We start from the raw sequence: 15,774 nt of genomic DNA, 5'->3' as shown, positions 1-15,774 counted from the left end.
CACGGATAGAGAAATGAGGGCACCCTCTGGGTCTGTGGAGCCACAGACAAAACAACTGCAGCAAGAAATTGTAAAAATGAGGATAAGCCTCATATTGGACAGCTTGTAGTTGTGGTACGAATGATAAAAAATACATTTCTCAGGCCTCGTTTACAAGTTATAAACAATTTTGTGTGGCTGTTAGGTTGAAGTTGTCGATGGAAGGCCCAGATAAAAGTTTTCATGTTCTGTTGTAAGACTGGTATTCTGGGTAATACATTTCACACAGAAAATGAATTCATGTTTATCTGCAATTGACTGCAAATTCCTGCCTATCAACCACGAGTAAGCAGCAATTGGCTCCAGGGCCGAGCAGTCATGTCTAGGATAAATGAGTACCAAAGATAGATTAAATAATATTCAGGGGTGAACATAAGTGGTGCACATGCACGACCAAAATAACCTATACGCACTGAATCAAACCTTGTAACTTGCTCTAGCGCACTTATTTTGAGCTTAGCACTCTGTTTGATAACTACACAAATAAAACATAAACGTAAATAACAAATACATATTGTAATTAGGATTTTTTTAAAACAGTATTTTTTTATTCTTATTTTTACATATCATTTGTCAATAACTAATGTAAGGTTAAAAAAAACTTTGAGGAGCCGAAGACTTATACCGTTTTTGCTTTAGGGGAAGACAGAATGAAGGTGATGATGATGACATTCTACTGGATAACAACATTCAGTTACACTGATAACCGTTGCAAGTGCTTTCCCTTAAAAAGCTTCATATTCCGTAAGTCTTTAAAGATCATACACTTAGTTGTGCTGTTTTGATTCACTTTCAGTTTAAATTGAAATACAATGTCACGTTATCCATGCATTCCTCTATTTTGTTCTTGCTGTGAATGGGGTGCAAAAACAAATAGTGTGAGATTAAAAAAAAAAGTAAATTCACCTCTACTTATATTTAAGCTTAAACTGCTGTTAAACTTAAAAGTTACAGACATGCTGAATTTCTTTGCACATATGTCCCCCCAAAAATGTGATTATTTCCTAAAAAAAAAGTAGACTCAAGTATTTAATTACAAGCGTGGTATTCAACATTCTTCAGCCTAAAGTAAAAATCATTGAACTTTAATGAATGAATGCTATTAGAGGACATTAATATTGAATACTACATTCAAATAGATTCTGAATTACATTTTCTTTCATCCTTAGAAAAAAGTTTGTTTAATCCAATTGTGATAGTACAAAAAGAAAGAAAGAAGAAGAAGCTGTTTATTTTTCATTTAAAACATCTTTCAGAGTAATTTTGCCCCCCTTGAGGAGCAAAAGATTAAATCAGGATTCCAATACAACTTTTGCAATTTTTGATTAATTCCCTTTTTATATTGTTTCATGGTATCAACAAAATCATCAATGGCATCACAACACTATAATTTTCATCCCAGCTTGTGATTTGTCAAAAATATAATCTGTGAGAAAATAAAATGGACACACACGGCCACAGAGGAACATTTTACGTTTTTATAAACCAAGCTGAAAAAACTCCCACCTGTGTTGGGTATCGTCAGCCTCCCGCCGAGAAAGTTGAAGGTCCCATAGGAAGTGTTGGGAACATTGCGCGACAGTGTTTTGTAATAGCTTGGAGTCGGAAGCCGGCTCATAAAATCCGCAGGGTCCGGGTTTAGCTTCCCGTTGTGCAGCGTGTGCGAACCGTTGGGTAGCGGGTCCAGCAGAGGCCCATTAGTCATTGAAAACTTCCCAGTGGCATCATGGCGGGAGCGCAAGGTGCCTTGATAACTGGTGGTCGTGGTGGTGAGATCGGGCTGAATGGTGAGTAAGTGGGAGTTCTCTGTAAAAACAATTAAAAAGGAAATAGACAAAGCCAACAAGTGAGTCACCGAGCAGTGGGAGGACTGATGGGTGGGATGCTGGGATGTTCCATCACACAGACAGGCTTTACACTCTCTAGAGCTGTTGCAACAGACAGAGCAAACTGAAACAAACACAGTAAAAAGACACATGGTGCAAAAAAGAAGAACAACAACAGAGCAATCACACATGCACACGCCCGACAAACTAATTTTTCACCAAAAACCAGTCAGTTCTTCTCCCTGCTCCCTTTACTTGCAGTCACGCTTTTCTCTTTAGCAGCAATACAATCAATTCCAAACAGGGCTGAGATGCAGCTTACCATTCAGAAAGTATGAAAGCTATTTTTTTTCCCCCCACACAGTGAATCACAGCCATTACAACCCAACTCCTTGTCACCATCCAACTCAGCCCTATATTTCTATTACTTGATGTTCAACCTTAGAGGCACCACAGGCACTAAGCAGAGTGGGTACATTTCCTGACAATGAAACTGTGGCCAAACATTATGTTTCAGGCGGACAAACAAACTACTCTTGTGTACACAGAAAACCACAAAAAAACACATTCATAGCACCTACACAGAACTAAACAGGGAGGATTGGTGGTACATCGTGTATGAGTGCTGCACAGTCACGGTGAGGAGACGTACAGACGGGATGCACGAATGAAGGTAGAACAAAGAACAGTGTCCTACTGCTGTGGGGGGGAGGCCTGCGTGGCCGCGATGCCCACACACCTGGCTTGCTGGGCTTGATGCCCATGGGCTGGAAGCCAGTGGTGAGGATGGAGGAGTCGGCCACGTCAGCATCAAGGCCTTCCTTCTTGCGTCGGTAGACCAGGATGACCACAATGAGGAGAAGAGTCAGAAACAGGGCCACCGCCACCATGCCCACATAGAGAGCCACGTCCTCTGCTCCACTCACAGCTGCAGAGAATCACAGACTGATTATTTATCTGGGCTTCTAGCTTACATCGAAGCCACATAGGAAACTCTTTCAATCTACCATCATCATAAGCATTTGGCTTTTGCTCATTTTTGCTTGCGCTAATGCGCAACTAAATTGTTTCTGTTGTTATAAGCTGTTACATATGCTAATTATATGTATCTCTCCTTTTACTAACATGGACTATTACAGGGACTTGAAAATATACATGCATTTTTTAAAACATAAAAAAAGTTCCAAGAGACATGTTTTAATGATAAGAATGTGATAGTTTCATGTGAGTTCCAGTCAATTCTATTCTGGCTTTATTCTATTTTGGGAACTGACCAAATTTGTTCAAATGGCCTGAATTTGGCAGCCTTGCGATAAGCCACACCCACTTCCTTACTTTTTGTATGAAAGCGGGAGTAGTAATATTGCTGTTTCTGCTCACTTCCTTGGTTCAAAAGAAACCGAGCCAATCAGAGCCATACAGAAAGAATGTCATATCTCCTGCACCAAGCAATGTCAAAACAAATATGGCGCCCGCCACTGAGAAGACATTCGGAGCTGCGCTCTGCTTCGTTTTAAAATACCTGGATATATTGTTGAAACCACAACAACAGGAGGCTTTAAAACCGTAAGTCTGTACCATACTACATGCCATTTTCCTCTGCCGGCTCCGTTTAGGGAAAAAGATCCACGCTTGTCTTGCTATTGTCATCACGAACGCTCTTCATTTGATTGGTTACTCTGGAGTGTTTGTCCGGTCCCACTGAGCCCCCCAGAACTCAAACACCTTGTGAGGGCTTCCACACTAATCGCCTGTATTAAACATTGAATAATACAAGGAGATTAGGATGGATTCCAGGCTATGAATTTGGTTCGTCATTTGTGAATCTCATTAACATCAACTGTAAACGTGTGGGCTAGAGAGTGAGAAGTAATCCTGAAGCAGGTTTTTAGTGATACCTTGTTGCATTGGATGTATATGATTTGAGTAGGCCTGTTGTGTCCCTTTCCCGTCTTATTTCTCTAAGCACATCACACCCCCACAAGAGATGGGGAAATGAAGGACTTGCTTATAAAATTCTAGCACCTATTATGAAATGCCTTTCTCGCAAAAACACAGGAGCATCGATCTCCCAAAAGTAAAGTATGAAGATGACAGTTAAGTCCAGGCAAACATCAATGTGTACTTGCTCTTGTGTGTATTCCTTCTTAGTGCCTGTGTGTATATCAGGAGAATGGGATTTGCCACGGCTGTCTCCCAGAGCTGGGAGAATTCAGTAGTGGAGGTGGAGGATGCTCCTGGGGCCTTTATTGAGGGCTATTGTGCTGGGGAGCCATGGGGGCGTAGTGCTGTCAACCAAACACAGTCAAGGAGGGGACGTGTTGAGCAGCGCGGTTTTGAGGGATGGGAAACAACAGCAAAGGTTAGAGCTGCAGGCTGCTACGTGGTGAGCTGACAATATGAAAGAGAAGGGCAAGAGAAGGAAAGACGACATACAAAAAATGTAAGAAGGTTGGACAAATGAAGAGCCAGATGACAGAATGTAGCTGCTATTGAAAGCACAGGGGATTAGCTGCTCAGCAAAATCATATTCAAAATAAACCTATAAAGCACTGTCATGTTCGAATGGACATTTCTACACTATATTGATCATTTTTGACCAAGTGTGTAAACCCACCGTTTGGCAAAAAGACTAATTCGCCATGGAAACACCTTCAAGTTTTAATTGGTGGAGTAAATCTGTGGCAAGAAATTTGCACAATTAATTCAGAAAGCTATTTAAAAAGAAACCTGTCTCTCTTTGTCAGCCTTCACTCGCCTTTACCTCTTTGTCCTTGCATTTTCCCCTTTGTGCTGAAAAAAAATCTATTCTGTGGACAAAGCAGGCTGACACACCCAAGTCCAAGACCCAAGAGATATGCCAGAATCTATCGAATGGATGATTATCTGAATAGAATCTGATACTTTAAGTAGGCGGATTGTATGAAGCTAACCATAACAGCAGCTCTTGCAGGAGATCTTTTGACATCTCATCAATTGTAAAAGACTGGCTGCAGATTAGCGACAGCGAACATATGCACAGATCATACTTAAGGCATAATCATTCTTTAGAGAAACCCACACGCTTCCTTCACCTCTTCTTCTGTCCATTGTATCTGCCTTGACCTCTCTTCTGACTTTCCTTTTCCACTAAGGGTAGTGTGACAGTCCCTTATGGCGTGTAGCCTGAACTAAACATCCCTCTATAACAATGATTCCCAAAAGATAAGAAGAGGCTATGGCTGAACCTCTCATTAAACTTCTAAAATCCAATTGTCTTGGCGAGTCAAAGGGCAGATGACGGACTAATAATTGAACCTTTGCTGTCTGCCGAAAGACTGACAGTCTAACTAATGTCAGTATAACACCTGTAAAGAAAGACGATGGACAGGGTTCTTATTGGATAAACATCAACCTAGATTGGCCAGGGACTGTTTACTTTCTAAGGGCACTCCAAAGACAACCCACTCAGATGCAAAGACCTGGTATCTGTGCTCTTCCTCTTCTTTCTTTCTTTCAGCGGGACAATAAAGTCAGTCAATCAGACAATCTCGCTCTACTTTCTACTCCCTTTGTCCTTCTCTTCCTCTATTATGGGATCAATCTCTGGTAGCTTATCAGAGCATCAGAATTTCATCTAAACAACAGGGCATCACCGCAAAACGATCACAATGTGCACCACAGAGCCCTTCTTGGAAACTTCTCTGAGGTCCTCTAGCCTCATGCTCATTGATTTTCAGAATGACAGCCAAAAAAATGAAAGGACATTCATCACTTTAAATTACAAAGCTAATCAGTTTTCATAATTGCATGGGATTTACTTTGGTGCCTCTCTAACATGCTTATCTATCTCTCTTTCACCTGCTTCACACTCCACTCCTTCCTCTTTCCTCAATCGTTCATTTCCAGTTCACTGCTTTGCAGGCCAAGAACTTTTGATTCTATTTGTGTATGTGACCTCTCGGCATGATTGACACTCGCCCGCGGATAATCCGTGGATGTGATGAAGTGAGTTTTTTTTGGAGTTTACCTTGGGCCAATCTGTGTTTGCTACCTCCTCCCATAGCTCTCAGGACAATACTTCAGACTTGCTTCAGGGCTGCCAGGTTAGAGATCACTTTTTGATTTAAGATGAAGTATATCCAAATGTATTTTCTTTGAGGAGATGTATCTGCTCAAAATGTTTGGACTCTTGCTTTATTGACAGTCAGCACAATGTCCACACTTGATAGTACACTTGAAGTTTTCTCTGCTTGCTCCATTCTCCCCTGCATCGATAAATAAGAGCTTTGGGGGCCTCCTGCACCTCTTCTCTGAGCATTCATCATGACACCTGAGAATATATTTCATCCCATGGCCAATCCCAGTCACTCCCCCAAAGATGAATAACACCAGAGTTCTTAAGGTCATGGAAATATGGCTACTAAAACTCTCAAAGTGAACGTGACCATTACTATCTTCACAATACATTCGTCCCATCCCTCAGCAGGTCCTGGTGAAATATGGCCCAAAATAATTCTCAGCCATTTTTCACACAACACAGTGACCCTGCTAGACACAGAGCCCCACAACAAACACATCAGTGACCGCTGCCAAGTTATCCTCTTATAAAGAGCGACTAAATAGAAATTAACAGTTTGACGGTGTTGGCACAATCACTTGTGACACCCCTAAAATGAGATGCCGGGGCAGATTACGATAATTACCTTCATTACGATCGTTAACCCAAATAATTGTTTTTATGTTGTCCTAATTTCCTGTGCCTGAGAATATTTTCCTAACTATCCTTTCTGTGCCCTCTAACACCTGCCTGCCATTCTGGCTCTGGCATGCAGCCAGCATGTTTATTACAGCTTTGCATAGATTTTTCAAAGCTTTGTTTGGTTTTATAAAAATGATAACGCTTGGGTCAAAGCTGTCTATTTTAGAGGCGTAACACAAAGCTCGGTACAGCAAAAGGATCATCCATGCAATACCCAAAGCAATAACCTAATGTAAAGTATGTCAAGTCTGGCTTAATGAGGGAGATTAGTTTAGTTTCAGTGTTTGGGAGGTCCTCCAACAGAAGATGTCAGTTCTGCAGAGTAACTTTGGCTGGCTCTGCAGTTGTTTTATTCAATTACACAGGAAGGAAAGAGAACGGTGTCTTTAGTTTCTTGGGGAAGTTTTCCATCTCGGCTAATGGCCTACAGACATGGTTGAAGTATGGGAGTTGCTGACAAGCCAAAACCATCCAGCTATTTTGCTTATTACAATACTTCACACAGCAATTGTCAGTGGAAACGCATCTGCTGGGAACAGATTGGGACATGAATTCTTCAGAGACCAGTGCTCTGCTCTGCAATGTCAGTGTAAATACCAAATGACTGTCAGTGTGCGTGAGTGTGTGCGCGTGTGTGCAAGAAACAATGACTGGCATCCTTGTGTATAATTCTTGTCTCTCTTAGGAGGAGCCTCTGACCTTTGATGATGGGCCGGGGGGAGATCACTGGTTCACTGCATCAGGAAAACTCAGCCATCAGTCAAACATACGGGCACAAATTGCGCAGAGCAGTGATTCCCAAACACAGCGGTGTGACGTCATGACAGGGGGGGGGCGCTAAAATGACCTTGCTAAACCTTGAGCATGAAAAATAAAAACATGTTTTTTGTCTTTGCACCTTATTAATAAAGAGCTTTGTTGCTTTTCTAAAATATTGGATTGCATATTTTAGGTTCTTTTTCTGAAATTTGAAGAAGACATTTTGTTTTTTGTTTTTTTTAAAAAAAGGCAACACTTTTTTTTTTTTTTACCTATTTAAATATAAATAAATACAATTGTTGAAATGGGGGTGCCCTGAGTGTTTTGCATTCTTTAAAGGGGGGAGTAGCAGGAAAGGTTTGGGAACCACTGGTGTAGAGCAGTGTTTCTCAAATGGGGGTACGCAATGGCACTTCAGGGGAGAGAGAGATATATGAAAAATATGGGGATTTGAAAACATGTATTTTTAGTTAAAAATAATAATCATAATAAATGACCATGAAAGTGATCTTTATTAGAACATGAACTAAAAATACAAGGGTCAGCCTTGATCCCACACCAGGTGGGAGATGACTGGCAGGAAATGATAAAAACACATTCAGGAGGCACTAAATACTACCTATTTGCAAAGTTAGATTCTTTAAAATGTGTATTATCACTCATTCATTCCATCATTATGTTCTATAGATGTTTTTTTTTTTTTTTTTTTTTAACATTATTCTGAATTTTTTTACTTGGATTCAGAAATAAGAAAATGGGTGTACTTGAGCAAAAACAAGTTTGGGAACAACTGGTGTGGAGCAAGTACGCACAACCCAACAATCCTATACTGTACTTCTCAGTAGACGCTGGGCAAAAAGTCCCTCCACCCCACTGCACGGATTGGCCCATTTCATCACATCAGTCAGTGCAATATACATAATTGAGTTTATTAATTCACTGGCCCATGTAAACTGAATCCCCATTATGAATCGGTATTTTCAAAACAGATCAGCCAACGTGCACCCTATTTATAACATGTTCTATTTGAGCTGACACCCTGAGAGCTATTGTCTCTGAATGAAAAGCTGCGATATCTCTCTGTCTTTGATATCTGCAGGGAGTGACAGAGCACTGCCTTCATGTCCATCTGGTCTGCAGTCAAGCATGCGGTGCCACTTTCCACTAAGCCGCCGGCTCGTGCTGTACAATCTTTGTGGCTTCTGATCCTGACAGTATGCACATGCCCTATTAATGACACACAAGAGAGTGGCATCACAGTATGAGACTCTATTCATGGTAAGGGACAACAAACTCAGTAGTGAGCTACTACTAATAAATTGTCTACATACAGCGGACACAAACATTCGTGCCATGCCATTCTTCACATAAATATACACTGACTGTCACCATCGGGAGGTATTTTACTCACAGGAAAGATGTTTCTAATTCTCAGCTCTATTACTGGTTCAGAGAGCAACTAAGCACTAACCCACGTGATGGAGACGTGTTATCTTATTGGTGAATGTTGTATCAGTTGTAATTAGGAAAGCCTAAATAAAAAGGTCACGGTGTGGATGAGCAACAGATGAACCTTTGTTCCATACAAGTCTGGTGAGATAAACATCTTGAAGGTGAACACTGCATTGAATCTAAGACGTTAATGCCATCAAGAGGCTTAAAATGTTTATTTGATTTGAAGAAACAAAAAAAGGCATGTCAAAATCTAGAGGTTTTCAAATTCAAAAGAAATGATGTGAAAGTGTTTTTCTCTTCCATCTCTTTCAGCCCATCACTTTTTAACGATTAACTGGTTCGAATGCAGGACACTTTTGTTTGTGCTTTTTTTTTTTTGGTAGACTTTGTTTTTGTGTTTGATTTATTTTAATGGTTTTGGAGTGTGGTTTTTCACTTCAGCCTTGAGTGCCAGGTTTTTTTTTTTTTTTTTTCGGTTATGTGTTTTCTCTGTAAAGCTTTTAAATACAGTTTTTTTTTCCTCCACATTTAATTTAGTTTAAATTCTGCTCCGGCTCTGTTAAAAGGAGATGTAGCAATTTTACTGAGCACTGATCTTACAGCTCAAAAGTGTAAAACATGAGCTTTATTTGTACCCTACCCCTGAGCTGAATGGTTAACGGCTTTTTTATAGAATGTGTTTAGTGGGAAACTCACTCTGTGGGCACTGCTCACTGGTACAGTTGAGAGATTGGAGGTCGAGCCCCTGGCATTCCTTGCCCCCAGTGCCAGGTGATGGTTGGGTACAATCCCTGCTCCTCCACATCGAACAATCTGCGCCGCATGCTGACCACTTGCTCCACTCACTCCAGCCACCATCAACTAGAACACACACACACACACGCACACAAGCAAGAGAGAAAGAAACAAACAACTGTTAATGAGTGAAACACCCAACATCAGCAAAAACCTAAGATTGATTTACTTAAAACAAAGACACTCACTTTATTTCCCAAACAGCTACTAGAGAAGAGCTTCAACTTCAATAGCAGTGTAAAACGAGTGTTTGATTTGCATGTAAGATGAGGACAACTAAAGGAAAACACTGTCGCTATCCTGTGCAAATGTGCATGCTCATAAATTGAAACCTGTAAGGAAAACCTAGCATGTACAAAGGCATGCAAATCCACCAGCAGAGACTCAAATCCAACAGCTGCACAGGGACAACAAGCCCGTAAAACTGCTGAGGGGAGCCACATGGGCTCTACCCAGCTTTGTTTGGTTTAAACATGAAAATGAGATGCAACCAAACTAAACCCCACTGTATGTGTAGAGGCTGCTGTGGTCTGCTGGGCCCAGCTGTAGGAGGCACAGGACACGTGACTAACTCAACACTGTGGCAGATCATTTTGCAGGGTAACAATTAAAGGGAAGACAATGTTCATACAGTAAAACATCATTAGTGTCAGATAGTTCAGACATAATGTTTTACACGTGGATGTCTTTCCAATAGGTGTCTCTGTTTAGGACAGAGAATACGTGACTAATAAAATGGGGCTCAGTATTATTGCTAATTTTTTTTTAGGCATGTATTAGGGGTTTTGAATCCGATCCAAAAATCTGCATGAATCGCATTTACCTTTATTGCTTATTTTTTTTAGAGTGGAATGTTAGGTTTTACCAAGTGATATTACTCAAACAAAGAACAACAGTCAGTAACAGTAGGTATGTCAAAAACTGACCCATTTATTATTGACAAATCATACACATATTTTAACCTTAAATGATTAATTTTAACCATAAGAATATACTACAACTGAATAGAATAATTAGAAATAAATTAAAAGACCCAAAAATATAACATCAATAAATCTTAAAAAAAACAAAAAAAAAGCAAAATAACCGTTTAACTTAAATATACAAATATTTTTCAATTGAATAGGATGAACGACAAAATTAATTTGAAGACCCTGAAAAATAACCTAAAAACCAAGAAAAACAAATAATATTTTTAAAGCGTGAAATAACAATTCAAGTTCACTTTAGTTATTTTTAACTGTCAGTATTTAGTTACGTCAGCTGCTGGATGGAAATGCTGGAACGGAGTCTGGAATGATTCAGATTCAGATTCAGAATACTTTAATATGGACTGTTTGAATCAGATTCGTTTTTGGTGATATCAGACTGATTTCAGATATCAATATCTGATCGGGACGCCCCCTACCATATATAAATAATGGTAAATGGTACAACATAATTGTCCCCACCCAATACATCCTGTTAATATGCATAAGGTTGAAAAACACAGAGGGTTTGGGAGGGAGGAACAAAATTCAAGAACAACTGAATTCTAAAGGAAAAGTATTTAACCACTTTAAAATATACTTATTTAATGCCCAGTGAGAAATAAATACACAGACATATTGAAATAATTTTGAATCAAGTTAAAAATGAATGTTTTGGAAAGTGAATGTAAAACAATCAGAATAGCAAAAAAAAAAAAAAAAAAAGCTGAGTGTAACACCTTCAGCTAAAATGTACCGGTAACTTCAAACATCCCATCTTCTGCACAGGCAAAATGAAACAAATAGAAATGGCCCATAATAGTCATAAACATGCCTGGATGTAAGAAGTATTAGCAGCATAGCCACACACAGAAAAGAAAGCCACTTTGCAAAGGTGGGGGTAATTTGGCTTCATGGCTGGTGGAGGTGGTGTCTCTCAGTAAGATTGGAAATGACACAGTAGCTGGCCTGGGGAAGGTTACCATGGGGCTAATGGGGAAAAGAGCCCTAATGAGCTCTCATGGGAGGGAAAAACACACACGGCACTGTCTCACTCCATCTCTCTCTCTCTCTCTTTCCCAAATGTAAGGTTACGGAGATCAGGTGGGATTTAGCTCCTCCTCACACACACACACAAGGTGGACAGACATCTTTGTGACAGGAGGAACCGTTCCTCTGACTAACCTGAGGGTAAGGAAACTTTTGTGCTCATGAATCCTTGCAATAAAGAGAGCAAAACCCATGACCCCCTGAGAGCAGAGCTGACCTACAACGGTCCACAAGAGGACCATAAACGAGACGATCTTTCTGACCCTTGGTTGCATAACTGCACTGAGTAAAGGGTTTTTATGTTGATTTAAAGCTAACGCTCTCGTTGAAAATCACACGCAAAGGCCAATTGAACAGATGTATAAATAAAACCACGCTCATATAGGCTTTTCCATGTTTTCCCTAAGGAGTGTGAGATTATTTGCGTGTGTCCGGATGCTGACACAGCTCAGGCCATTTTGCAGATTTATTTGGCAGAGAATAGAACCAATCAGATAATTGTCCTTGTCTGGCATTGAGTAGACCCATCCTTAGGCCAGTGGGCAGGCAAATGAGAGTGAGTGAATGGCGTTATTATGTCACCCCTGTTTATCTACCCCCACCCTGGAATAGAGTGATCAACATCAGCCCTGATGACTCCCCACCCCCCACAAAGCAAAACTAATGTCCATGCAAATGGCACTTTGGAAAAGGCAGATTGGTGTAAAAACAAAGGGATGCTGAGGAGAATGCGGATGAGGTATAAGCTCTGCGACCCAAGGCTGAGGAGAATCAAAGAAAGACGAAAATGCATAAGCAGTCCTTGATGTCCTGCTGCTTGGCACTGACTGAATGCTTGTGCAAAAGCAGCTCTCTGTTGGCTCCTTAAACTATATTAAGCTCCAACAATTAACGCAGTGAAGCGAGAACGACATGCTTTGACTCTGTTTTGTCTGAGTCTACATTAGAAAATTGGCCTCCACAGCCAAAAGTTTTCCTTATCAAATCTCCACAAGGAGATTGTTAGTACTCTTGCAACAGGCCCCACAGCTGATTTTCAATCATAGCGCACCACAGGTTTCAGGTCAGGCAGGTCTCTGAGGAGCGACAGTAATACAATAACCCAGTGGCAAGCTCCCATTTGGACATGTTGCTAGGGGGAGAGGCAAAAAGAATCCAACTATTCTTTACAGGCCAGTAGGAGGGCTAGTTTGAGGCTTTTCTCTGCAAAATTGCAATGGCTGCTGATGTGCCCAATCCAAGACCATCGAACACCTACGGTTTCTTTGTCCTTGAGGGGAACATGAGGAGGTTGACGTGTACCACAGGGATCAGCAGGCCACCCCTCTGCTGCCGCCATCAAAACACGTGTGCAAGTGGCTGCTCCTAATCATAGCAAATGAAAAACATGCCTTCTTATTGAGTATTTTCAGTTTTAATACAAATGTAACTAAAAATGTATTAAGCACCAACCATAAACTTGTCAATCTGAGAGACCCAATAAAAAGACTAATCAATGCATGACATTTTTGTCTTGATTGTTATGAAGTCAGTATTTAAATATTTGAACAATACCAATGACTTACAGACTTTCATCAGGTCTTTACTACATTAACTAGTGTTTTTAAGGCTCAATAATCCGGTTTGAACTCAGGAGTCTTCAGTTTAACCATATAACACATCAATAGTAATACAACTATTACTCCTGTGTATGTTTTGGCCATTGGATTTTCAGATCAGAAAAATATATGAGATATAAGCGTTATTATTTGATTTTTATTTTAAAGTGAAATTCACAGCATTTTTTAAAAATTTTTTTTATCAGGGACGAGAAGGGATAAACTTTTAAATCTGTTTCATTTTCAATTCCTACATTTAAAAACAAAAAAATGACATGTTAGAAGACAGAAACAAACAAACAAACAAACAAACAAACAACTACACACGTTTTCAGGTGCGTCCAGAAGTTGACGCTTTCAAAGTAAGATCCAGTAAGAGAACGGTACTGTGTTTCTGGCAAGAGAGCCAAAGTATGAGTTCTACCTGTGGTTTCCCTTGCCCAGGCTAAAATGTCTTTGGAATTGTAACTCGAGGTGATTTTAGACATGGCAAAACAAGGTTTGTCATCTCTGCACACATAGAACACCAAAGTGGGTTTTTCTGCCATCATGTCTTTTCCTTGAGACACACTCTTTTATTGTTTCCAAAAACAAGGTACTGATCCATGTCCATCATCAACGTCTGTTATACGGCAGCAACAAAATTCTCTCTCTCCACTACACAGCACTGTCCTCAAAAGCAACCCCCCCCCAAAAAAAAAAAGGCAACTTCCAGTCATACAATATACGTTTTGTTCTTTCTCGACCCTTATAAAGAAAAATGTCTTGAATGTCAATCTTAATTTTTGAATTTTGAAATAAAAACCAATCTTTCATTTTCTGTTTTATATGATCCTATTTTGAACAGAAGATTCAAGGCCAAAACATAAGCTGTCCCTCCTGCCAACTCACTTCATTGTTTTAACGTTGATACTTTGTATTTTCTCCAAAATGTTTGTGTGTCGCACCATGGGCTTGGGATTACTGTAAATTCTATACATCGTAAGGCGTGTGCATATTACTACGTTGACATTTATTGCTGACTTTGCCCTTGACTTGATACCAGAGTTAGTATTTTAGTCCTGTTGACAGAGCAAACCAGACGTCTGCGTGCCTGCTACCACACATGCGTGCACAAACATACGCGAGCGTACACACTAAGACACCAGCCTCAAGTCTGTTTATTTTTCCTCTGGTTGAATTCTCATGGCTCCACAGGCAAGCCTGAAGGATTACGTCTGTGTTTAAATAATGCACACAAGTTTGAAATTTCTTCAGGAGGTTGGGTATTCCCACACATATCGGCAAACAATTCAGCTCATGTAAGTGGAGGAAGAGTCATTGCTTCCAAAAAGTGGGGACTATATGTTTGCTTTTGGCTTAGGTGCTGTTTGTTTTTTTTTTTTTTTTTTAAATGTTGGCATGAGCTGACATTTTAGCTATTGGCTCTGACCGCAACTCACTGTGTGGATGGATGGCTGAGGGATGAAGTGCAGAATCCGGTGGGATAGTCGGATAGGAGATGGAGATGGGGGATGAGGACAAGAGACAGCAGAGGTAGGAAAGAGAGATGGAGATAAGCTCCTGCATAGATTGGCTACTGAGTGTCTCGTTTGTTGATCTGTTCCTCTCCAAGCTTCAGGCTTAGCCTCCTCCTCCCCCTCCTCCTCCTCCTCCGTTCCTTGGTTCTCTCTCAGAATGGGGCCCATGTGATCTACCACACAGTCTTCCACCAACTCATTTCAGACCCTTTGCAGACCTAAAAAACAAGCCTATCTCGCTTCACAGCATCTTGGTGTCTAGGAGCTCATGTTTAGATACAGGAGGGATTGCAAACAGACTTTTGTTATTGAACAGGCTGCCAAGGTCTGCTTAAAAAAACACTATCATGTAATGTATGTGGTGGGAAATATTCCTGAGATTGTGCTATTGTTTAAGAATTGTGCAACATTTTAGAAATGGGATAAAAAAAAAAATGGCCATTGGCTCATAAACAAGAAGTACATAAAAACTCAGAAGGGCAATGCAGATATACGTTACTGCCTTTGCATGTGTTGGATCCAAACTCCAGCTGATAGCGTACCTTATTCCTCAAGGATGAACACAAAATAAGATAGGTTATCAATAAGTTTAAAACAAAACTGACTCCAAGCTACACAACAACTACTACAATTACATTCCCTACAACCCGTCTCAAATACCCAGCGCAGACATTGCACCAGAGAGCTAATAATCAACAAAGAGTCTAAGTCTAGATAATTAATGAAGTGTTGAGACATGACCAGCATTAAATCATGCAATTTCAAAAAAGCAACTCGGGAACAAAGGCAGCCTTAAGGAGAAAAAATACTTCTGCATTCAAATGTCAGACGTGTCTAAATAAATAACATGATGTCTATCTTGAGCAACACAACTGCCCATGTAATGTATTCTCCTTGAGCCATTTTCTTCTGAAATGGACTGAAATCACCATCTCAACCTGCTGAGGGGATAACCACAGTTATAATTAAAGTTGTTATCAAATGCTCTCTGTGAAAGCCTGGCTGTTACCACGCAATGTGACT

The 15,774-nt window shown here is 40.3% G+C and overlaps 1 protein-coding gene across 1 annotated transcript in view; it reads right to left on the bottom strand.

Annotated features, from left to right (window-relative positions):
* unc5a (unc-5 netrin receptor A) overlaps positions 1-15,774 on the bottom strand; it is a 166,417-nt gene that overhangs the window by 18,269 nt on the left and 132,374 nt on the right. The window contains exons 7-9 of the mRNA XM_028459108.1: positions 9,517-9,681; positions 2,605-2,793; positions 1,546-1,845 (exon numbers count right to left, since the gene is read on the bottom strand). Coding sequence (XP_028314909.1) covers positions 1,546-1,845; positions 2,605-2,793; positions 9,517-9,681 — 654 coding nt within the window. The remainder of the gene's footprint in view (positions 1-1,545; positions 1,846-2,604; positions 2,794-9,516; positions 9,682-15,774) is intronic.

Source organism: Gouania willdenowi, chromosome 10 (genome assembly GCF_900634775.1).
Source record: "Gouania willdenowi chromosome 10, fGouWil2.1, whole genome shotgun sequence".
In the NCBI taxonomy this organism is placed as follows: Eukaryota; Metazoa; Chordata; class Actinopteri; order Blenniiformes; family Gobiesocidae; genus Gouania; species Gouania willdenowi.
This window is presented reverse-complemented; position numbering and strand designations above follow the sequence as displayed.